General features: G+C 36.9%; 2 protein-coding genes across 3 annotated transcripts; one reads left to right on the top strand and one right to left on the bottom strand.

Annotated features, from left to right (window-relative positions):
* Nucleotides 1-234: 234 nt before the first annotated feature.
* Nucleotides 235-16,384, bottom strand: LOC306853615 (transcription elongation regulator 1-like). Of its 2 annotated transcripts, XM_079391151.1 has the most exons (21): nucleotides 16,330-16,384; nucleotides 15,710-15,911; nucleotides 15,435-15,593; nucleotides 14,551-14,839; nucleotides 13,812-14,048; nucleotides 13,202-13,264; nucleotides 12,408-12,605; nucleotides 11,942-12,051; nucleotides 11,777-11,865; nucleotides 11,451-11,611; nucleotides 10,418-10,496; nucleotides 8,932-9,067; nucleotides 5,689-5,778; nucleotides 5,453-5,571; nucleotides 4,573-4,723; nucleotides 2,509-2,673; nucleotides 2,160-2,342; nucleotides 1,858-2,037; nucleotides 1,695-1,778; nucleotides 1,464-1,564; nucleotides 235-1,302 (listed from the first exon to the last, which is right to left on the bottom strand). In XM_079391151.1, exons 1-21 carry the CDS (start codon nucleotides 16,374-16,376, stop codon nucleotides 1,101-1,103), a joined length of 3,045 nt encoding a protein of 1,014 aa, XP_079247277.1. In that variant the 5' UTR covers nucleotides 16,377-16,384; the 3' UTR covers nucleotides 235-1,100. The 2 variants fall into 2 exon arrangements, with proteins under 2 accessions (XP_079247277.1, XP_079247278.1); XM_079391152.1 differs by lacking the exon at nucleotides 13,202-13,264 and having other exon boundaries at nucleotides 16,330-16,379.
* A 520-nt stretch (nucleotides 16,385-16,904) lies between these two features.
* exosc3 (exosome component 3) lies at nucleotides 16,905-19,588 on the top strand. Its single transcript, XM_079390481.1, has 4 exons — nucleotides 16,905-17,174; nucleotides 17,470-17,619; nucleotides 17,732-17,883; nucleotides 18,492-19,588. The coding sequence occupies exons 1-4, from the start codon at nucleotides 16,947-16,949 to the stop codon at nucleotides 18,697-18,699; spliced, it is 738 nt and encodes a 245-aa protein (XP_079246607.1). The 5' UTR covers nucleotides 16,905-16,946; the 3' UTR covers nucleotides 18,700-19,588.
* Nucleotides 19,589-26,240: the final 6,652 nt, after the last annotated feature.

Here is a 26,240-nt window from a genome sequence, read left to right on the forward strand (position 1 = left end):
ATCTTACTTTTATGATAACTGCAATTTGCTCTTTTTTATTATGAGAGTGTTTACACATTAAGATGGAAATGAAAATGTCTACAGAACGAGTATGCTATAAAGAAAGTATTTAGGGCATGAAATCGTGTAAAATAAATTTATATATATTACCTACTAAGGAGTTGTGTTTTTGTGGTCTGCTTTGAGCTGTTCTACACATACACACCTGCAAAATGTAAAATCCAGTCACAAAAGTAAAAAAAAAAGTGGTTGCTTTTATTCAACTTCAACTGTACATAAAGCAAAAAACAAGATGTTTCTTTTTTTAAGAAACATCTGGACAATTAAATTAAACCGTAAGACCAGTTGACATGGCCAACTGCCAGTTCTCATACGGTCAGTCGTAACACATTGTAAACAAACTAATGAATACATATCCATATATATTCATCATCTAGAAACATCTTACATGTTAACCCAACAGTCTGTTAAAATTACATATACACAGAGAGGCTTTCATAATTCTTGAATATCCCTGGGGGTGACTAAAGTCACCAAAAATGTTCACAAAACTGGGAGGTTCTCCCAATTTCAGCAAATCACAGTTTGGAGCAAAAGATGGGATGCGTGAAACGGAATTGATATTCGTAATTTGAGATTGCAGAGGCTGGAGCGGGAAAAAAAAAGTTCAGCAGGCACCAGGTGGTCATACCTCCAGATGATGTTTAGGACAATTACCCAAACACATGACAGACTCTAGAGTCACCAATAAGCATCTAATGTGGCTTTAACCCTTGAATGGACGGATAAAGAGTTTGTGTAAGAACATGAAAACACTGGCTCCTTATGGAGATGTCTTAGAAATGCATCATTAAAAAAAACCTTCAAGTTGGTCCAAATACTTATTCTGTGTCATATGCTTAGCTGAATTGATTGGTCATTAACCCATGATGTTCTCCGTCATGAGCTTAGTGGGCAAGTGAGTATGTGCCGTTCACTTTGAAAGGTTTGTCAAGTAGAACCTTTGAGCTGGAGTGATTTACCATTTCTGCGAGTCTGTAATGTGAACGGTGGTAGTGTGGGCTCAAGGAGTGGAAAAAATATCTGGGAGGTGTGTGTTATCATTTAGTGGAGCGTCGAGCAGGTTCAAAGGCAGTGGGAGGTGGAGGTGGTCCCCTGCGGTCCAGCTCCTCCACATATGCCATGAGGAGTTTGTGCCTCTCTTCTGACATACAGTCCAGAACCAGGTACCTTTTATCCTTTTGCAAGATCTGCTCTATGTCCGACAAGTGCTGCTCTGACTCCTGCATCAACTTACATGATCTGGAGACACAAAAAAGGACATGCAATGAGTCAGAAGTACTATATAATTAACAGGACAGCTGTTACAGTTTTTACTGTTGCCGTTTTCTCTTAATAATTGTTTTTATATAGGGTAGAATTAGAATCTAGAATTGTATGATCACAGATTTGAAGCTACTCACTTGTAGGTGATGAACTTGGTCTCTTTCAGAAGAGTTCGGAAGTCTGCTTTGGCTGTGATGTACTTGTCTTTGATGTAATCACCAAACTCCCTCTGTCTTTTCTACAGTGAAAAGGTGAACAGGAGGAACAAAGGCTTACTCTATAACTTTAACCAAGACAGCTTTTTGACTAGAGGAGTGCATCACATTCCTGTTTTAAAAAAAAAATGGTCAAGAAGCAAAGGGCCTTACTCTGTCACTGCTGGAAAACTTGATGCATCTTGGATCTTCTTTAATGAGTTTCTTCACTTCCTTCCAAGATGTCATCAAATTGATCTGATGTAGAAGAAGGAATTTGAGATTAACAACAGAGTTAGACATATGACCCAGGTATTGGCATCAGGGCACTACGTACCGAGGTCGTCTCGTCCAGAAGTTGGCGAAATTGCTCCTTTTTCTTCTTTGCCAGGGCCTCGATGTGCTCGTTAAAGAGCCTCTCTTTCTCATCCCTCTCCAGCAGTGAGGACGACTCCCAGCGGTGATCCTTCCTCAGGGTTCGACGTGTCTCTGACCAGTTTGCATCAGGTGACTTTACCTGTCACATGCAGGAAACATTTTTTAATGACAATTTTATATTGTTAGATTTAAGATTAAGGTTCCAGACTGAGATATTCAATCTGGCATGATATAAAGTCATAATGAAACACTGTCTATTACCATATCAGACATGAGTGCTTTAAAATTCTGGACTGCCTCCTCCCTCTTGTGCTGTTCTCTCTCACGGTCAATCTCTTTGGTCTGCTCCGAGCGGAATCTCTGCACCATGCGCTCTCTTTCCCTGAGACTGGCCTCTATGCGGGCCTGTTTCTCAAGCTCCTTCTCTTTTTCAGAGTTTGGATTCTGTAGGTGCAATAAGTTGTCAATACATGTTTTTCTTTACATTTGTCTTTTATCCATCAAGTAAAAGTATTTATTATTTCTAAAGCCCTATATTTTCATGCATTTCTAAAATGGCATTTCTCATTTGTTGGGTTGGCACCATGTAAAGTGAAGCAGCTTCACTAACCTTGGCAAGACGCTCCACGTAGTTCTTAAATAGTTCTTCTCGAGCTGCAGAGGTTTCCACAGCCTTGTAGCGAGGGTCAGTCTCCATCTTTTCCTTCACTTTGCTCCAGCGCTGCTGACCATCAACATGATAATCTGACAGAAGCTCAAAAAAGTCTTGCTTGACCTTAAAAAAAACAAAAAACAACATTAGCAACATAAACCTATAGGGTATTGTGGCTTAAAGTCCTTGCACACTGAGCCCAAAATTTTTGTATGCTATTTATGAATTGGGAACAAATTATTGTTGTATGTCTCATCCTTTCCTATCAAAATGCTTGCTACAGATGCAAAAACACAGAAAATTTAACCTGATCTGATTTTTTTTATGACGGATGAAAGTTTCGGAGGCAGTGTGTAAATGTGATTGACACAACGTGATTTTTTAAAATGCAAAAATTTCGGACTCGGCCTGCAAAGACTATAGTCTTTGATAGTTCACCCAAAAAAATTAAAATTCTGTCATTAATTACTCACCCTCATGTCGTTCCAAATCCGTAAGACCTTTGTTCATCTTCAGAACACAAAATATTTTTTGATGAAACCCGAGAGCTTTCTGATCCTGCATAGACAGCAAAGTAACTGACACGTTCAAGACTCAGAAAAGTCCATGTGACATCAGTTGTTCAATCGTAACGTGACTGACACAGAAGAGAAGAAATTGTTAATAAAGTCATTATTTTTGTATTCTGTGGGCACAAAAAGTATTCTTGCATCTTCATAACATTACGGTTGAACCACTGATGTCACATGGACTATTTTAACTATGTCCTTACTACCTTGCTGGGCCTTGAACGTGTCAGTTCTTTTGTTGTCTATACAGGATCAGAAAACTCTTGAATTTCATAAAAATATCTTATTTTGTGTTCTGAAGATGAACAAAGGTCTTACAGGTTTGTAACAACATAAGGGTAAGTAATTCATGACAGAATTTTCATTTTAGGGTGAACTATCCCTTTAATGGTTAAAGGCTAATTTCAAGAGATAAAAAGTTGGTAGGGTTGCAGTTTTAAACCCCAAAAGATATAATATCCATGAAGTATTACCATTTTGCTATCGTCACCAAATAATATGAAATTGCTCCAATAAAGAGCTAATTTCTTCAAAATGACTCCAAGCCCATGTCTGCAGAAAAAGTGTATTGTGGTGGAGGGATAAAGGGGTCAGAGGCATGACATGTTTACAGCACATACGACTGCAGGGACACAGGTTCAAATATAAACTGTATAGATCTAGGCTATTCGATAAAAGGATGGTGGTTTAAATCCCACATGAGAGTAGAACTCATTGCCCACCACTACTGCACCTTTGAACAAGGCAAGTTAAATTAGTTACTTATATTGCTGGATTCTGTGACAATGTTTCTTCAATACTGATTATACATTTGCAATAAAGTGTCCAAATCCAATGAGTCACTACTGCCACCGGCCATTGCAACAGCTTAAAAATGTGACTTAAACACCTGATCGTTGTTAATATGTTTTGATTATCACGGAATTAGATGGGCATCCTCTGGTGAACCCCACCTGGTGAACACTCCCTCCTAACCTATGCCCCCCCCCCACCCCCACCCCACACACACAGGTGACATTTCACTGGCATTAATGTTTGATTGCGGACCTTTAGCTGCCAAAGGCAATCAGCCCAGACACTCTGCACTTAACCCTAGCCACAAAGACGGCAAGTGTGTGGACCAAACACCAGGGCAGATTACAGCTCATGAACAACTTAACAGACAGTCACAGTCTTTTGGTCTCAGTCTGCGAGTGTATTCGTCTGTGAACATGCAGTGTATTTCATGACAACGAATGTGAAGCATTTTAAAAAAGTTACCAAGAGATATCCAATGTATAAAAATGTCTGGGTAGGGGATCCTGGATCTTCTGTGTGCACCCATTGAGCACTTGCTTCTATTGTATTAAATGTCAGTTAAATAACAAGCACCGCTTCTGAAAGTTTAATAGGACTGACATCTCAGCTTGTGGTAAAATAAAGTAACAGTTCTGAATAATCTTAATTTCCTCACCTTTTCGCCACGATTCTTTGAGTTCTCTTTCTCCTTCTTTCTGAAGGCCGTCATGTACTCATTAAAAATGGCTTCTCTGTCTTTCATCTTTTCAACAGCCTTAAAGCGTGAATCCTTGGCGTGTTTGGCAGCGAACTCACTGAATGTTGTTCTGTGAAGACAGCAAAGTCCCTGTTGTTAGATTATGCATTTAGCATATTTACATTCATAGCAATGCAAAAGAAGGATGGGTTTCTCTCAAGGTTTTTTTTTTTTTCCACCAAGGGCTTAAGGATATGTTGCTTTGGCCAAGTTGCTTTGAAATATCATAGCTTGTGAAAAGAACTACGGAAAGAGACCATATAAGGTTACCAGTGAATTAGGGATGTCAATCAGTAAAATATTTTAATACAATTAATTACACTACTGTTCAAAGATTTGGAGTCAGCAAGATGTCTTTTAAAGAAATTAATTCTTTCATCCCATTATTTCAGCGCATTTAATTGATCAATTTGAAGATTTCTATATCAATAAAAACTTTGCTCTTTATATTCATCAAAGAATCCTGAAAAAAAATCTATCACTGTTCCCCCTAAAATATTTATTTTCTGCAATATTTTACAGTTATTTTGATTACTTAGTCAGACATGTCAATATCTGTTGTTAACAGAGCCCAAATGAAGTTAATTCAAAAACATTATACTGTTATGGCAGACAAAAACATCCAATAAACAAAGAAACTTAGAGGTTGTTCACACAGGATGTTATTACTATTTTTTTATTATTTGTCTATACCAGCATGCAGATGGACGGCCATTGAACTGCACATTTTTCAAAGCCCAACACTTTAAAATGGATTGTTTCATAACCTACTTATTTCTGATAAACTAACAGCATTTACCTGACACCCAGTTTAGCTTCCTCTATCATTTTCCTAAAGTCATCTTTGACCTGCATGATTTTATTCTTCTTCTCTTTCCTCTCCTCCTCAGCACGCGTCTTCACATACTGATCGAACACCTGCAGAGTGGACAGTGGTGTGAGATGAGTGGACACATGTACACTATATTTGGAGACTGATATCAATCTGTTTTCACTTTGTGGACATGGTAGAGGCATTGTACTGTGTGTGTGTACCTGTTTTCTCTCTTTGGGATTGAGCAGCAGATAACGTGGATCAAATACAATCTTATGAAGCTCCTTCTCCCAGGTAGAGAACGCAGAGACCTGATAAAAAAAAAAAAAAAAAGTCATAGAGCCATTTCAACCCCCCTTTCTCTTAATTAGGGCCATTATAACGAGAAGAGAGCGTTTAGTAGGTGAGCCCCTCTGAGTGTGTCCCCCTCCTGTGGCGCTGGAGTCAGGGTGTGTGAGCCCACTGCTTTTCATCCTCATCCCACCATCCCTAATGAATGACACACACCGACAGGTGGTCCTCAGCTTCTATCTCTCTGCCTCCAACCCTTTCTTTTCCCACCATGCTAATTGGAGCAATGAGAGAGGTGTAATTAGATGGGGGTGAACGGGCAGCTCGTCTACTCGAGTGATGACTGTATATGCTGCTGTATGGCACCTCTCAGACCAGTGGGGGTCCGAGGATGAGGAGGAGGAGAGGGGGAAGGGGTCTTGCCTTGATGATGAGACCCTTTGACTGCAAATGTGCCTTTCATCTTTGGCATTGGACAGCATGGCAAAGGGCAGATAGCTCTCTACAACAGACTTGAAGGGATCTCCATCACATAAGCGACATATGCGTTTATCCATATTTCATAGTAGAAACATCAAATCTGCTGCCAAGAGGGGGGGGGGGGGGATGAGACTCCACTGATCAGTAGTTGTTTGATCACCTGAAAATGTCAGGTGAGTATTTTAATGAGAACCGTAGCTTAAACAAATGATGAGTTTAACCTTTCAGACCAGAAAATAAATATATAAACCACACTGCAGGATCACGCCCAGCCAAATCTCTGCTATTTTGTTATGAAATAAATAAGCAGTTTGATTTTGTGTTGACTTTGTAATTACATAAGTACATTAGTATACACTGGATTTAAAACTTGGGCCCAATTTCATTTTTTGGTGATTTAGTTTTCTACGTAAAATCATCCTTCATAAGGTAAAGAACATTCTGTGAAAATGTAACCTTGATATCTTTAATATTGACTAAGACCATGTCAAAGATTGAAATCATAGTGAACTTAATGGTTGAAATCAAACTTTGATGCTTATTATCTCTGCTTATCTTTGAGACTTTAGCCTGGATTTCACAGAGAGGGTCACACATATAGTGCTGCCTTGTCATCATCATTCAGAGTAGATTACTTGATCTCTCACATGATTCACAGAGTACTAAATTCACAAAAAAAAGACTTGCTCTCAAGTTTGGGGTCAGTAAGATCTTTTTTTGTCTTTGAACAAAGTCTCTGAAGCTCACCAAAGCAGCAATTATTTGATCAAAAATACAGAAAAAAATAAAGTGAAATATTACAATTAAGAAAATATATATATATTTTTTTTAATATTTTATTCCTGTGATGGCAAATCTGAAATTTCAGCAGCCATTACTCCAGTTTTTAGTGTCACATCACTCTTCAGAAATCCTTCATCTGATATGGAACTGAAGGAAAATTTATTATCATTATTCAAGGAGTCATGACATGAACTGAGAAATGTGAATTCCCTTGATCTTTTGACATAAATGAGGTCATTGTACTATAAAAGTTACAGAACTCAAAACTTTCTTATTAGTCTAAACATTTAAGCCAGTCTGCCATAACAACAACTTGTGGAATGTACTACTCTATGATGTAATAGTGTGGCTAAACACCGCCTCCGCAGAAGATCAACGCCTGCTTCTACGTCACTGCCTGTTTAGCCCTGCCCACTGATTCACGAATGTAGTATAAATAATTAGAGAGGCAAATACAGGTCTATGCAGAATAAAGATGATCCAAAGACAACAAGATGCTGTATAGTGCCAAGCTTTGGAAAAACGCAGTCTTTGCATTGCCTTCCTTCTGATACTAATGTTAGGTAAGAGTAGATTAACTTTATTTTTAATGAAGTACCAGACTGTATCAGTAAGAACTTGGTCTTTTATTCACTTCATTTTACCGCAGATTTGTTTACAAACAAAGCACAAAGATTGAAACTAAGATGGCGTTGTGCCAAATATATTGGATGCAACAGTAATGTCACAGTATTAACACATTTTTAACCTAAATCACTGCAGCGTCCAACTGTAAAGGACACAGACTGTCAAACATACACAACTGTTAGTCAATCACAGCAGTGAGTGTTTACTTCCGAGTCTACAATCCGCCACACCTATTTAAATGAAGCGTTCCAACGAGGGGATATATTATTAGTTATATATTATTAGTTATAATAATAATAGGCTATTATTATAACTAATAATAGCCTATTACTTATAAATTATGGTGATTTTGGATATTAAAATATTGATAACATTATAAATAGACCTTAAAGAACAGTACAAAATAATAAAAAAGGCAGTTCATGACCCCTTTAATGTTGAAAACAATTGTTTAGTATTTTTGAGGAAACGTAATACATTTTTTCAAGACTTCAGATGAATAGAAAGTTCAAAAGAACATCAATTAATTAAAGTGCCCCTATTATGGGTTATGAAAGGTTCATATTTTGGTTTTGGGAGTCCCCAACAACAGGTTGACGTGCATGCAAGGTCAAAAAAAAAAAAAAAAAAAACACTTTCATTCTCTTATAATATGAATTTCCTTTTACCTTATTTGCTCAACGACTCCCAAACGACTTGATCAACAATTAATTTTTCCAAACCCCTCCTTTACGTGACGCTAATCTGCGGTGATTGGTCGATTTCATTTAAAGCAGTGAATGTGAGCTTTTAACGCGAAGAATGAATTTGCATTTTCACTCAGACCAATGCAAAAATGAAGTTTTCCCAGGTCTGCGCGAGCAACAAGTGGGCGGGCAATATGCTAATGTTTCATGGGGTCAACATGAAACGACTTGGGATTCGTTTTAAAAATGACTCGTTTCATTCGATTCAGTCAACTTTTTTTTTTTTTTTGAGAGACAATAACTTATAAACGGTGCACTTTCAGATTTAAAACTTTGCAGACTGTTTTCATTCACTTAGAGCTGTCTTACACACTGCATGAAAGGTAATTTTCAAAAATCCATAATAGGGGCACTTTAAAACTGAAATATTCTGTGACATTATAAAAACCTTTACCATCATTTTTGATTAATTTAAGGCCTCCTTGCTGAATAAGTGCTCATTAAAAAAAAATCTTATAGACTACAGACTTTTGCAAGGTAGTTTATGTGCTTATGCATGTATTCACTTGTGAAATAGATTAAATGTATTTGTCTTACCCCTCGCTCAAGCAGCATGTCTTTAAACTGACACATCCGAGCTTCCTGAGGTACCACGGCTCTCTCACGTGCTGCCTTCAACTCTGCCTCCATAGCTGCCTCCTTCTCCGAGTCGGCCTCCTTCTTCTCCTCTATCCTAATGCACAAAACAACAAATCAGTTTGAAGACATGCAACTAAAGGCCCTGATATACTTCAAAACGAAGTTCGTTTTCTTTCTTCGTTTGGGGGCAAAAAGAACTTTGAAAAGGCTGAGCAACGGTATACTGTTTTTGAACATTCTGACACCCCCGCGCTGCTGGAAGCGGACTGTAGATTAATGTAAACGTGTCGCGATGCTCGCGCGTCTGCACTAAACACAACAATGATGCAGTGATGGTGTATTTATGTCTTTTATTAGACTGGATAAATTATTACACGGTTTTATATTTTATGTGTTGTCATAATTTGATAAAAATAAAAGGTTTATTATTGTATGTTCTTTTGGCATTTCATTTATTGTATAAATTTTAAATTATCTTATTGAAAGAACAACAACGGCAGCAGCAGCAGTATGGTGTAACATTTATTTCAAACATGTATTTGGTACTTGCTACCTTATATCTTTATTTTTTCATTTCATTCTTTTCATGGCTTTGGAAAACTTGCATCTGATGTTTCTCTACGTAGTTTTTTGCATAACTCCGGGTCGTCGACACCAAGCTTCGTTGCAGTTTCTTTCTAGGAATTAAATGCTTCTGAACCTTTAAAGTCTCCCCGCGAGCGATTGTACAGGTGCAGATATATTTGTGGCAGTTCAGTTATTCGACACAGTGTATTTATGTTGCTAGTGATTTGGAGATGTTGTTCTCTTGCCTGACCTTTGTTGAATGAGAAACGAACTGGGAAAAAAATAATAATTGTGCGTCAAAGGCGGCAGAGTTCCCGAACCCACCCACCGATTGCGTAATCACCACGGACCAATGCCCCCAGAAAGTTTGCTTTGGTGAGATGTATCGAACAGCCAAAACAAACTTCGTTTCGGCCTGATTTTGTTCGAAATGACGTCATCAGTTCGTTCTTCGATTTCGTTTGAAGTATATCGGGGCCTAAACCAGCCTATTCACATCAAGTCTGAACTTTTTGGCATGAAAACGCACAAGATAAAACAAATGTCTTTGACTGCATTCACAGCCCATAATATCATAATAATCTGCTGTCTTATTATTTAGACTAGACACGTTTTTAATTGTTCAGATGCTGTTATTTATTTTAGTATCCAATTTATTCTGGTATCCAAAATGTTTTTTTGAGAATGAAGAAATTCTGGCATCTGACTAAGCGTGAACAGTTAAAAAACGCTTGTGAATATTTTCATTTCATTTGCATTTGACTTTGTGTGAACTGCCTTCATGTGCTGGGAGACGAAGTATTTTTATGCAACTTCCTCTGAAAAGTCAAAACTGACTTTTTACTTTCTTAATACAAGTTTTTGTAAAAATTCTCACTTTCGTCTCTTGGCCTTGCTGGGTTCCTCTTCAGGTGTGTCTTCTGCTACAGCAAACTCCTGCTCCTCTTTAGCTAGCACTGTGTCCCAGGAAACACAAACACGCAACAGAAGGTTTGGACAGTTATTAACAAGCTGTTGAAGGTCTGACATGAATAGAGAACGCTTCATGCTCACAGCTTGTGTGGTTGTAGTGCTGTTGGCTCACAGTCTTCGGAGGTGTAGACAAATTTAGAAAAATCTAAAAACATTACTTGTCAAATTTGTTCTTATTGCAGAGCTCCAGGCTGCACCTAAAATGGCTGCATTTCTGACCAAAAATATTAATTTGCAAGTTACATTTGTAATGAGATCGCCAATGGTTTCAACAAATTTTCACATTATGATTTTTTTTTAAACTGCAGAACAACTACGAGAGACATGAAAATGGAGATGCTATAAAAGTTGGGCAGACTTAGAGTATACATGTAAAAGTACACTACCAGTCAAAAGTTTTTGAACAGTAAGATTTTTAATGTAATTATTACATTTTAATGAATAAGTCCCTTCTGCTCACCAAGACAGTACATTTTTTAAATGAAAATAATTTTTGAAATAAATCTTTAAAATAACCGTTTTCTATTTGAACTAGTAAAAATATTTCACAATATTACTGCTTTTGCTGTATCTTGGATCAAATAAAATTCTTACTGTTCAAAAATTTTGACTGGCAGTGTAAGTGCTTAAAATTCACGTGCAAGTTCATTGCACTTCATTCATGCAAGTTAAAAAATTTGGTGCCCGTTTTTTTTTCTCTTTTTTGATATTTTTGTCTGGAGGTCTGCTTACTGGCTGTTTTATCAATTACTTCATGGAAAATTAGAACATTGCACATGGTTTGGATTCAGCATTATTTCGATCCTTTCTAAATATTTGTTGAAAAATACATAATCTATCATTTATATCAAAAAGTGCAAATACATCATAGGAGAGATAAGAAGTATTAAATGTGACATTAAATTCAACAGATGCATTTCTATGGAGATGACCTTTACCCAGTTTGTTGATATTGTCCAGGCCTCTTTTGTGGGGAGGTTCCTGGATTGCTTTATCAACATCAGCCCGTCCCACAAGCTCCTCCGGCCGCTCCCACATGGACAGACGCGTGGTTGGGTTATAAAAGAACACTCGCTCGTCACCCGTCCACACCACACACCTGACACATATGCATAAGCATTAGACACAGGCAAATCCAATACAAAGAGCCAACATCCAAAAGCTCCAAATACTTTTTCACTTTATTTACAAATCAAATCTTGTCTATTAAACGTAATTGATCTGATTTGTGTAAATCAAATCTGTGTAAACAACAGTTGCCTACCATGGTGTGCCAGGAATAGGTGTGGTTGCAACAGGCTTTGCCTTTTTCACTGCCTTCTGTTCCTCTGTCATTTCTTCCTCTTTCATCTCCTAGGAATAACACACAGATGATGTCAGATACTCTTATTTATGCACAACAATTTAGAAAACTAGATACACTGCCCACCTCTTTCTTCTCTTTTGGTGGATCAATGTTTGGGCTTCCATCTTCCATTTCCATGATTTCAGCGTCAATCATGTCAAGAACTGCATCCTTGATCTTCTCACTCTCTTTGTCTGTTATGGAGACATGGAGAAGAGAATATTGAAGAATGATTGAAAAACTATAATATAAATATAATATAATATAGTGTGTGTGTGTGTGTGTGTATATATATATATATATATATATATATATATATATATATATATATATATAATATTTATATTGTAGTTTTTCAGTCAATCTTCAATATTATAATATATAATTACAAATATATACACACACACACACAAATTTAACAGAATTAGCACAACACCAGTATTGAAAAAGAAAATGTCATTGGTAATTAATATTTAATTAACTTATTTTATTTTTACAAGTCACGCCAAGGGCAATTGCCCTAGTGGTCGTCTTTGTCCCAGTTTCTAACCTGTCTCTTTCAGTTCTTCTGGTTTGACCCAGGTGGTCTCCTGTGTGTGTTTATTGTAGTAGTAGGACTTTCCCTCTGGGGTTTTAAACTCAGTCCAGTCAGATGTACTCAGAGCTCCAAGCAGTCCTGAGGGCCCAGCCATTGCCATTTGAGGAGGCATCATGGGTACCAAAGGTGGTGCCATGCCAGGGATCATACCTTGATATAACATACACAAAATAAGAATCGGTTCAAGACAGGTAGCTCTTTTCTTCCATAATAAAAAATATTGGAATAATGATTTTGCATATTTATATTAGTTACACATAGTTTTACAACATAATATGACCAAAAAAAAAAAAATTCAGAATTTCTACTGGTATCAAAAATGTTTTAGCCATTATAAAATATGTGTTGTTGGATGAATTAACTACAGCACAAAATATCATGACTAATGCATGCAAAGACAATACCACCACAATATCACATTAAAAACATGAAAGAAAAAGGGACACAGGGTAGGAACACAGTTACGACAAATCACAACACTGTGTTATTTGAATTTCTATTGCAGTTTATTATCTAGGTTACTGCCTACAACTAAACTGTAACTGTTACAAGTTTTCAGAGGGGAAAAAAAACAGATCTACTCCAACTAAGCAAAATGTTAAATCAAAAATAATTGAAAAAGAAGTGAGTCAGCCTATGTCTCATTTGTAAGAAACAGACGGGCCTCTAATTGGAAATGATTACATTGAAAAAAGCATAAAGATGCACAACAGTTACTAACATGCCATAACGGGGAAGGGAATTACCGTTTTTGGTAGGAGAGATAGTCTTTACATAGGGACAGCTGACTATCTGCATCATTGCTACACCTGAAAGAGCGTATAAGCAAGCAAAGAGTGTTGGAAGAGACACAAACATACGTCAACTACTGCTCCAGGTGTAAGGAGAGTAAACGCTAGATCATTTATTATGAAAACACTACAGTATTCTCCTACGGTGCTAGCTGATTATATTCGACTGAAATTAGGCAATAATGTTGCTTGACAACAAGTGCACATGAAAATGGCGGGTTACTGCCATCTATAGAACACTGAATGTCACTTCTGCAACACCACATCATTAATGCAGTAGTTAACACTGCATTTATCATCTAATATATTACAATAGAGCTTGCTTTGCTTTCTAGAATCTTTTTCTGTCAAACAATTTCATTAAAGACATTTGGTAACTGTATGCATTAACCAAAAACAAGGTCATCTTTGGGCATCCTACAGGTTCCAGTCAAACTACAGACATGCACTAGATAGTGTGAAAAAGACAGATAGACAAGGAACAGAGGAGAGAAAGGCAGTACTGCATACTACAGCAGAAGAATTTTTAACAGGCTGATTCAACAAGTTCAAAGGTCAAACCTACCGGGCAGCGGAATGGGCATGCCAGGCAGGGGCACTCTGAAGGGTGGCACCATGACAGGAGGGAATCCTGGCATTGGAGCAGCGGGCTGTGGCATAGTATGGGGCAATGCCACTGGCAGAGGTGGCGGTCCTGTAGTCATGGCCACTGTAACCGTTGGAGGATTGATAGCTGCCATTGGGGTTGCCATTGCACTGGGGGCTGTAGTTACAACTGATGGCATCTCCACAACATCATGGGCTACGGGTCAAACAATTGGGTACAGAATGATCACATATTAACTTCTGACACCCAGACAAAATAAATGAACAAACTACTGAGGAACAAAACTGTTCCCAGAATATGTTTCTGACTTAAAACAATATCTGACACCCAGACAAAAAAACAAAACAAATGTATAACAAAAATTAAGCCCAAATCCTGATCCAAAACTTAGAAAAATGAAAAAAATAAACAAATAAATAAATGGGGAACAAAAACTTCTCCAGAATGTGTTTCTTATGTCAACTTCTGACACCCAGACAAAATAAATAAAACAAATATTTCAAACAAAACAAAAAAAAAATTCTCAAATGAGTTTCTGGTCCAAAACAAAATAAACAAACACACAAACAAACATATGGGGAATGAAAAAAGCTTCTCCAGAATGCAGTTTCTGTCCCAAAAAGCTTATAAATTATTGATCAACAAATGAAATCTCATAAAAGCTGTTGCTTAGAGGTCTCATTGGAATGACATTTACCTGACACAGGTGTTGGGAGGAGAGGTGAGGCTGCTGTGATGCTGGGAGAGGAGGTGGAGCTCATGACTGTGGAGGGGCTCTGGGAGGTGTGTGTGGTTGTAGTGCTGTTGGCTGCAGCTGGGATGTTGACAGATGGACCAGGCCCACTGGATCCTCCGCTGGCTGCTGCTGCTGCCACCGCCGCTGCCTGGCTCAGCATCATTGGACCCAGCTCAGCCTGCTGGATCACCTTCACTCCTTCAGGCTTTGTCCAAGATGACTCCCTTGTACGTGCATTGTAATAATACACCTAAATAATAAGGAAAAGCAAACAGATGAGGACAGGAGAAAAAGCTGTTTGTACTGTAAAAAAAAAGCAAAAAAGTAACTATTTATGTTATCATCTAATTGTTCCAAGCAAGACATGTAACAATGCAACAGTGCAGCGTGTGTAAAACACATAGTTAACTTCAAAAATACACATTATGCAAGAACCAATGGATTATGTATTTATTTCTTAAGCAAAACAGAATTTGTATTGTTCTCAACTGCCTGTGCAGTTACTCCCGAGACTTTAGTATTTATAAATATATAATATAATTTCACAGTATATATATATATATATATATATATATATGTACACTAGTGTCCAAAAGTCAGGTTTTTCTGAACAAAATGTTACTTTTATTCAGCAGTGATTCATTACATTGTTTGTAAGTGACATTAAAAACATTTATAATATTACAAATGTTTTCCAATTCAAATAAAAGCGATTCTTTTGAACTTTATACTCAAAGAATTCTAAAAAAGAAAACATGAATGCAAGTGACTGGAATACAACCCAAAACACCTTGCCATAGGGAACCAACAATGGCTTTCAATCCACAAAGAATTAGTAGTCATACCTTTCCCTCAGGACTCTTATTCTCCACCCAGATCTCTTCTGTAGAGGGCAGGGAAGGAGGAGCAGGAGAAGGAGAGGCTGTAGGTGGTATTCCTGGAGGGAAAATCATGCCAGGTGGAGGCGGCATGGATCCTCCGGGTGGAGGCATAAACGGGGGTCTCTTAAAGTGAAAAAGAAGTCATAGGTGTCAATGAAACCTTCTCAACCTTTTCTTTCCATTCCAATTAAAACAAAGTTGAGGAATTACATAAATGGCATCTGATGTAAAATTCATACCTGTAAAGGTGGGGCACCCATGGGAGGGGGCACACTGGGGTCAAAAGGAATCCGTCCAAAGGGCGGCCGGGCAGGAGGTGGAGGACCCCTCATCATAGGAAAGGGAGGCACAGGGGTGCTCAGTAAAGGCTGCCTGCGTGTGGAGGGGTTGGCGGGTGGAGGGGCAGCGGCAGGAAAACGGAGTGCTGGCTGCTGAGCCATGCTGATGGAACGAAAACAAACTTATTAACAAATAGCATCCGTACAGCACACAGCGACTGCTGCAGACAGACACTAAATAGAAAAACAACACAGCATAACTCATTCTTACAGACCATAACGCCCATTAAATTCTCCTGATGTGCCATAATAGATTTTATATGACGCAATTACGTCTAAAAACACGTTTTGTAACTTGAAGTACGCTAAAAAAGTCAAGACATAACGATGTAAAAACATTCAGCCGTATGCTGTTATGGTGCTTTCATTGTCCACGACCCAACAGGCCACACGAGGCTTAAAAGAGATTCAAGTTAGCCAACTGCGAAAGGTTATCAAGTGTACTGTTGAGGAAAAACTGAAGCTAACTATAATTGATCGTTTGTGTTAGCCGGTGTATGAAAATAATGCAAAATCCACACCTGTTAGCAGCCAGGCCAATGCCGTCTGCCTCCGTGTGCTCCGCCATAACGGGAATAAGATACAACAAAAGTCCCCTCGACGCATTTCCGGTGGGTGTACGGCCGTTAAATGGATTAATAAAATTATTTAAACGTAAGATAATAACTTTTCATTTCACATAGTTTTGAATAATCAATATTTCTGAATGGGTCCTAAGTATATTTTTCCCCAAACTGGTTTCATCAGGGCAGTTTGTGAAGTGACAAGGGAACTGTAGTCATAAGATTTTGATAAAAACAAAATTAGTGTAAAATATATAGGACTCCCTAAAAAATTATAAAACGTATCATATCCGATTTGCTTCTGTTAGTACAATCCTGTTTGTTGCGTTAATAATTTCTTTATTTCTAAAAACCTTAATATTTTTAGATAGCTTTTTATATGACATTATATTTTTGTTTTTGATAGTATTTGTTTGTTTGTTTACACTTTTTTGTTGGATCGATTACCTAATCGCTAACTGGTTAAAAATAACATACTTTTAAAATTTTATGTCTAAACTTTTATTTTGAAAATAAGAGCTTTTCTCGGTCCCGGAAGTACACAAACACAGGGCACTCACGTTGCTTTTTTAGCAATGGACACCATACATGCTTGTTTCAAAGAGAAAATCGGTGAAGTGCTTTTACCCGGAGATGTGTTCTCAGTCAGGTTGCCTGAATCGGGAGATGAAAGTATCAAAACCGAAAAGATAATATGCGGTCCAGGGCTCCGGAGAAACGGAGAGGAAGTTCAAGTGTGTAAAAGTGGAATTTTGCGCCATAAACAGCCAAACCTGTACTGGATAGACTCTCAGCAGAGACGGGTGAGGAACTGGACTCACACCAGTAGCGTTACATAGCTTATGTGCACTTGTTACTTTAGCTCAGCTAATGTTTGTTCTGTTTGGAAATTACATGTTGTAATTTTATTTTTAAATAAATGTTTAATGCTCAATATTCAGAACATGTGTATACTTATTTTGGTACTTTTCTAAATACAGTTTAACAATGATTATAAAAATTAAAAAGTTTTATGAAATCAAAAAATTAATAAATTTTCCCAAAGCAAGCTGTCACTCAGTAAAGCTAAATAGTTCTGTTAATCCTTATTTCTTCCAGTATGTGCCAGCCAAAGGTGAAAGTGTGATCGGCATTGTGACTGCAAAGTCTGGAGATATCTTCAAAGTGGATGTGGGTGGAAGTGAACAGGCATCTCTTTCATATCTGGCATTTGAGGGAGCAACGAAGAGGAACCGACCTAATGTGCAGGTACTTTCTCATATATTTTTAACACCCTCAGATCCCACTTGCATTATTATTTTTTAGGCGCACTGTGTATGTTTAAATGTACACAATGATATTGTGTGGTTTTGTTCTGCAGGTTGGAGATCTGGTGTACGGTCAGTTCACAATTGCCAACAAAGATATGGAACCCGAGTTGGTTTGTATAGACAGCTGTGGCAGGGCCAACGGGATGGGGGTGTTTGGAGCTGATGGGCTACTCTTTAAAGTATCATTGGGACTTGTGCGAAGGTTTGTGATTTGTCCATGTAATGCAGCTTATTAGAAATCTACATGTTTCCTAGTTTAACTTAAAAAGCAAGACATCCCAGGTGAATAAATAATAAAATGTAACTAACTAATATATTACAATATTATCCTAGTTGATTGATTACATTAGGGTCACGATTGCGATCTTTTTTTGTATTACAAGTTTCTGAAATGTTGTTTAAATATCCAATAATTTGCATAAATCTGAACATTGAATAAAGCTGGGTTCAAAATTCTTAATTCCCTTTTATTAACATATTAGAGTCAAACGATTTTACAGAAAATATATATCTTTTTAAACCTCATCAATTCAGAAACTCAACAGCTTGAAAAAAAAAAAAAACATTTTCACCATGTTTGTAGGAAAATAAATTTAATAATATAGAAATGTTCTTTATAAGTGCTACTGAAGTGAAAGTATGTTGAGAAAACAACTATTGTAATTGAAATTACAGATGTAAACAGTTCAAACTCATTAAGATGTGTATTTTGCTCGTTATGAAAAGCCAAAATCTCAAAATTGACCAGTGCAGGAAATGTTTTTGCCTACAAAGCTAAAGTAAAGAATGTGGTGGTGTTCTTTCCATCAGACTGCTGGCTCCTCAGAGTGAAATAATAAAGGACCTGGAGAGGATTTTTCCCTTTGAGCTGGTTGTTGGGATGAATGGCAGAGTGTGGGTGAAAGCAAAGACTGTTCAGCAGACGCTGATAGTGACCAATCTTCTGGAGACATGTGAGAACATGACCTCCCAACAGAGACAGACACTGTTTAAGAGAGTGGCTGGAGGCTTCCTCTAGAGGACATCTGAAATACCACTTCTCCCACAATACACTTGGTGGCGGACATACCAAAATCAACACATCAGTTTTCAAATATTCAAAGCCTCTGAAAAAGTTCAGAAATAACTGAGCCTACAGTGGACATCACTTCCTTTTGTATTTCCAGTTTTGAAAACAGAATAAGGAAGAGAAGTCACCATTTATCTTTAAAGAAATTAATACATTTGCCTTTTTAAAAAAAAATCACATTTATATGAGTAAAAATGAATAAAATCCTGGTGAAACAGCAAATGTAGACTGATTTTTGTTGTTATGAGTGATTATCCTAATAACTACCTCATGTTCGCTGTCATTCATCTCCAGAAGAGGGCACTTTTCCACCAGTTTCTTTAGCCTGCTTGTGGTTTTGAAAGTTGCTGCTATATTGGTAGTTGCAGGAAATGATCTAAGATGTTTGGATAAGAGAAATGAATAACCAGCGTCATTTTATATCCAGTTATTGAGAAATACTTTGTCCTTTTTTTTACAGGCATGTGGAGCATTAATCATTGCTCTACAGCAAGCCTAATGTGTCAATAATTCAGTAATAAATGTGTGTAGATAAAGTTGTTAATCGCTTCAAGATTTACAACACCAATATATAAAAGTCTAGAAAGCCTTGTACCACACCTGTTCTCTGCAACTTTTGTATAAATTAAGCCATTAAATGTTAAGTAATGGCTAAAACTAGAATTTACACTACCTTTCAAAAGTTTGGGGTCAGTCATTTTTTGTTTGTTTTTTAAATAAGAATCTTGTGGTCATGAAGGATGCATTTATTTGATCAAAAATATAGTTAAAAGCAGTAACATTGTGAAATATGCATAACTTTTCTATTTTAATACAATGTCATTTGTTTCTGTGATGATAGCTAAATTTTCAGCAGCCATTACTCAAGTCTTCAGTGTCACATGATTCCTCAGAAATCATTCTCATATGATGATTTGGTGCACACATTTCTTAATATCAGTGTGAAAACCACGATTGACCAATCAAAAAAAGTGTCAAGAGAGCCGTTTAATAATATTGTTTATTTAGACTAAGCATTTTTAGCTTGATTAGTTGATGAAGCTCCTCAGCCAGATGCAGTTTATTCTAGCCAAGTTAATATTGAGTTCCCTTGGGCTCTGGCTTTCAGTTCTTGTAAATGAAAGTGGAATTTGCATGAAAATGCTGATCAACATGTCTGAGCACGGTTTGAATGACTGTTGCATGCAGGAGAGTGTCCAAGGCAGTACCAGGGGCATGGAAGATTTGAGTCACTGCAAGAACAATGTTCTACAAAATTCTACTGGAGCACAAATCTGCCTAACATTAGACGTGCAAACCACAAAGCCTGGAGATATTAAGGAGCTAAGCTGTATGATTTCTGCATTTTCTGCAACTGCTTTGTAAAATCTGCAGCTAAGTCACAACACCATGATGCATTTTCATGTCTTGGTTGAAATTATGTGAATCTCTCAGCTAATGATTTCTCCAAAGACTAATCATGGAGTCTAATGAGATGGGATTTAAGGTGTTGCCCTATAAAATGCTTACAAATGTTTGTTTGCAAGAGAAGCATGCCCTGATGTGAACCAAGCCTCAATCAAAAGAGATCTCATAACAGCTAAAAATCAAGAATTGTTGCATAAAGCTGGAGAGGATTATACAAGTATTTCTGAAAGCTTTCTGTTCATCAGTCCTTGGTAAGATAAATATGTCTATAAATGGAGAAAGTTCAGCACAGTTTCTACTCCCTAAGTGGGCGTCCTGCATGAAGACTGAAAGAGCATGGCACAAAATGCTCAATGACGTTATCTAAAGACAGAAATACTCTAAAAAGACATTAAACGCTTAAAGAGATAGTTCACCCAAAACAATTCTCACCCTAAAGTTGTTCCAAACCTGCCTGAGCTTCTTTCTTCTGTTGCGCATATAAGAAGATATTTTGAAGAACCAAACAGTTGACGGTAGTTATATGGAGAGAAGAAAAAAACACTTAAGTCAAGTGTGAAACTGAAAGTTTTACACTTGTTTAATAAAGACATAGAATCTTTTGTTTTTGTGTTATTTAAACAGACTACAATTTCTTTATTGTTGCAATTTGAAAAGTATCTAATTTTATGTGGGTGTTCATGGCAAATCCAGGGCTGTACTTTATATATTCTATGCTACAGGCGTTTTGCATGCAAGTTCTACATGCTCTACAAGTATCTATTAAGCGTGTCTAAAAATGAACCTGTTCAGACAAGCACTTTTGAATTCTTCTCACTTCATAATTTACAACACTGTGACATGCTTTATAAAGAGAAATTGATAGTATCTCAGTTACCTTTGGCTGCATATTCTTCCTTTGAACCACTTTCCTTAAAAATTTATGGGGCGATTCCTACCATCCTCACAACTATATTTACTGTCCTCCCAAGAGCAATAATGCCTTTTTAACTGAACTTTTGACTTATCTATGTTCCATATCTCCAAATGTCATTATGTTGGGTGATTTTAACATTCATAGACAATGTCAGTAATGCATTTACAAGTTAATTTTTATCATGCCTGGATTGCTTTGGTCTGGATTTAATACTCTGCCCACTCCTTCTAAGGGGCATAATCTTGATCTTGTTTGCTGTTCTGGTATAACACCCTATTGTACTGTTTCTGATCTGTCCATATCAGATCACGTGCTGGTGTCCTTTTGTGCCCAACTGGCAGTTTTTAAGATAAATGCGTGTCGCCCAATCACATTTCGGAATATTAAGAACATTGATGTGCCTATTCTTGCTGATGAACTTGTCATCTTCACCAGTAAATTGGATTTCTCCACTGTTGATGAACTGGTATCATATTACAATGATGGACTGAATATGATTTTAGATGATTTTGCACCTGTGAAAACTCGAATTGTTTCATTTGTACATTCAGCTCCTTGGTTTACACCTGAACTGCGTGAACTTAAAACGTAGGTTAGAGCGTTTGTATGTCAGGTCTGACCTTACTGTTCATAAAGAAATGTATGCTGAACATATTAAAAACTACAAAAATGCATTGTTCAAAGCTAAATCTGTTTATTATTCCAACTTAATTGGAGTCAGCAATGGGAATTCAAGATTTCTTTTCTTGATGGTAAACAATATCTTGCGACCTCCTGATTCTTTGCCATCTGATATGTATTCCACTGATTTATGTGACCATTTTATGACTTTTTTTGAGTCTAAGGTTAAAAATGTACATCAGTAATAACTTAATAATACCTTTTACCATGATTCCTGTCAGTCTATCTCTCACGTACCTCTCCACTCTGTTTTTTCTTTACACTACCAACTACTTCAGAGATAGTGGGTCTGATAAATAAATCTAAGGCTTCAACTTGTCAGTTAGACCCTTTACCAACTCCTTTAGTGAAAGCATACTTACCAGTCTTGTCGCCATTGATTACTAAAATTGTTCATGCTTCACTTGTCTCTGGTTCTATACTTTCATCTTTTAAATCTGCTATTATTACTCCCATATTTAAGAAGTCAGGGGCTGATCCATTTAACTTTGATAATTTCCATCCGATTTCAAATTTACTTTTTATCTCTAAGATAGTAGAAAAGTGTATTGCAATTCAAATTCATGAACATCTCTCTAATAATAATCTGTATGAACAATTTCAAATTGGTTTTCGTCCTCACCATAGCTCTGAGACTGCTCTTGTCAGAATAGTCAATGATCTGTTGCTGGCAGCTGACTCTGGGCTTTTAACCATACTTGTCCTTCTTGACTTGACTGCTGCCTTTGATACTTTCTCACATGAGATACTTCTTGACAAGATGGCTTCTATTGGGATCACTGGCACTTCTCTGTCTTGGTTTAGGTCGTATCTTTCTGGATGCACTAAATGTATTCAATTAAAAAGTTTTAGATCAAGCACATCTAGAGTCACCACTGGGGTTCCCCAGGGATCTGTCTTGGGCCCGCTTCTTTTCATTATTTATATACTCCCTCTTGGTTAAATTGAGGAACATGGTGTTCATTTTCATTGTTATGCAGATGACACCCAACTTTACCTGTCTGCAAAGCCCACTGGTTCTTTTCCACCACCATTTTTATCCTGCTGTCTAGTTGAAATTAAAGATTGGCTTTCAGCTCATTTCCTGAAGCTAAATGGCAACAAAACTGAGGCCCTACTTGTTGGCACTAGATCTGTTTGTCTAAATCTAATTGTTTTTCTTTGTACATTGACAATAATGCAATCTCTCCTTACTCACAGGTTAAAAGTTTGGGTATCATGGATAGCACACTATCCTTTGAAACTCAAATTAATAGTATCACGCAGACTGCATACTTCCACTTGCGTAATATTAATAATCTTCGTCCCTTTCTCTCTACCAATAATACAGCAGTTCTTGTTGACGCACTAGTTACTACATGTATAGACTACTGTAATGCCCTTTTCACTGGTGTTCCCTCTAAATTGCTACATAAGCTCCAGTTGGTTCAGAATTCTGCAGCTTGTGTTCTTTCTAGAACACCTTCTACTGAGCACATTTCTCCAGTTCTTCAGCAGTTGCACTGGCTTCCAGTAAAGTATCGAGTTGAATTCAAGATCTTGCTACTTACTTACAAGGCACTTCATAATCTTGCACCTCAATACCTTAATCAACTTCTTCATGTTTACACTCCTTCATGTGCTCTCAGATCCTCATTTTCAATTTCTCTTGTGGTACCTCGGATTCGGTTTTTTTCTTGTGCTTGCAGGTTCATTCAGACAGTCAATCTTTGTGGCACCAAATGCATTGAAAGTCACAGATCAGCTGGAATTCTGGAAAGAGGGTGCAATGAAAAAGGATCTGCCTGAATCTGCCAGGATCCCCATCCTGCTGTTTCTCATCGGAGAGCTTGTCAACTTTAACTGTCAAAATTACTGAAATTTAACACAACAACACAAACTAATTTTTACTGTATAATTTCATTTTATTAACACTACCAGTCAAAAGTTTTTGAACAGTAAGATTTTTAATGTTTTTAAAGAAGCTGTTTCTGCTCAACAAGCCTGCATTTATTTGATCTAAAGTACAGCAAAAACAGTACAATTTCGAAATATTTATACTATTTAAAATAAATGTTTTCTATTCGAATTTATTTACATTTAGCTGAATTTTTAAATCGGTCTTCAGTGTCACATGATCCTTTAGAAATCATTTTAATATTCTGATTTGCTGCAAAAAAAAAAAAAAACCTTTTATTATTATTATTATGTTGAAAACAGCTGAGTCTAATTTTTTTCAGGTTTCCTTGATGAATAGAAAGTTCTGAAGAACAGCATTTATCTGAAATTGATCATGTTACAAAAGATTTCTATGTCTTTATCTTCACTTTAGATAAATTTAAACCATCCTTGTTAAATAAAAGTAGTAATTTCTATCCATGGTTTATAAAATCTTTTTATTTCAGATAAACGTTGATCTTTGGATCTTTCTATTCATCAAAGTATCCAGAAAAAATTTACTCAACTGTTTTAAATATTTATGATGATAATGATAATAATAATAATAATAATAAATGTTTATCAGCTTATTAGAATGATTTCTGAAGGATCATGTGACACTGAAGACTGGAGTAATGATGCTGAAAATTTAGTTTTGATCACAGGAATAAATTACATTTTAAAATATATTCAAATAGAAAGCTGTTATTTTAAATAGTAAAAATATTTCACAGTATTACTGCTTTTGCTGTATTTTAGATCAAATAAATGCAGGCTTGGTGAGCAGAAGAGAATTCTTTAAAAACATCAAAAATCTAACTGTTCAAAAACTTTTGACTGTTAGTGTAATTACTTGTTTTTGCTTTTCAGTATGTGTATGTTTAAGCCATGAAACAAAGTGCCCAGGGGACTGTGGTGATGCCCTTTTTTCAGCTAGTTCATCCTAGAGATCATGACTTGTAATTTGTACTTTAAAAAAAAAAAAGTTCAACAATTAAAACTTATATTATCAGAATTAATGCTCATGAGTTATTGTGATTTTTATGGGGTAGGGGTGGTAAAAATCATGGATTACAGTGCTGTACCACAATTTGATTGTTTTTTACAGGTAAAAAATGTTTTTTTTACCTGACAGACACCACTCAAAAAAGACACCACTCCTGCACATCTAACTCTTTCAGGGAAAGAGTTAGATGTGCAGGACACATCCGTCTAGGTGAGAGACTGCAAACGTTTCGCTCTTTCTCTGTCTGCCACTGTCTTCTGCATCTGCATATTCCATGAATGTGCATTTAATGCTTCTCCCGGGGCCTGAGCCCATGAGCAGCACTGAATCATGGGCCATGCATTCAGTGCCAACAAAAATAATCCCTGCCGAGGAAGGAGCATTAGCCAAATGCTCTCTCACAAGAAGAGAAAACTCTGCTAAGTCTTAAATAACAAACACAAGCTTGACACTGACGACCCTGTTGTTTGAATAGACACTGGCTTTTGTGGCTCTATGTGAGTCAGATTCTGAATATTGACCTTTAGTACATCACAATCACGGTTCATCATCATTAGCTTGACATGATTTAATGGCAGGAAACCTCCCTGTTCCCTTAAACTTGATTATAATCAGCAGATACTGCTAAAATGGTCAATATATCCAATATATACTGTAAGAGCCAGAGGAACACTATTACCTGCTGAATATCCCCCCAAGCTCTGAAAAGCTGCTGTCATGCTTTAGCTGGCCATTTGCCTGCACAAACTGCAGCTGCACAACCTCAGTTGTGGTCACTGGTCATATGATTTCCAGAATCCTTTTCTTCCTCTTTCTCAAAGTGTTTTTTGTTTGTTGTCCTCTTCACCCTCCTCCTCCTCACCTCCCTGCTTGCCAGAGTCTTCTACATTCATCTGTAAAGTTACCGAAAAGCACAAACAGATGTCCCTCAACAAATTGGATAAATCTCTGCTTCTCATTAGCTCTTACAAGGTTGGCTGGATCAAAGTCGTTTTGGCCTCTGCATTTACTGCTCTGCCAAACACAGGAGGAGCAAATCTGAACATGAGGAACTGATGTGGATTGTGTGGTTGATAGCAGTGATCACAAACCCTAGAATTTTCAGAATTATCTTTACATACAGGATTTTGTTGATATGCTTTCTATAAACTTCTTGACAACCTTATATCGAGCTTGAATAATGTCATGGAAGTAAACGTAGCATCAGGTGACATGTCGACAAGCTGGTTTATTGAAGTCTTACCTGCTTATTGGGGGATAACATGAGAGTGAATACTGTAATATTCAACATACATTCAATTCATACATTCATTCAAGTTTTTTCATGCTATAAATGTGACAAAAGTCGTGATAAAATTAACAATTTGAACACTGTTCATTTGCATTAGCAAAATATCATTAGAAAAAACAGGCAAAATGAAAATTATTTTCTTATCGCATTTCTTTAAAGACACCTCACTACAACTCAAAAAATATATAGATAGGCTATATATTCCTTATTCATCTGTTCTCCTTGTAAAAAAAATAAGATGACGAAGGTTTTAGAGTATCCATTAAACTATT

This window comes from Barbus barbus (assembly GCF_936440315.1).
Source record: "Barbus barbus genome assembly, chromosome: 33".
Classification (NCBI taxonomy): Eukaryota; Metazoa; Chordata; class Actinopteri; order Cypriniformes; family Cyprinidae; genus Barbus; species Barbus barbus.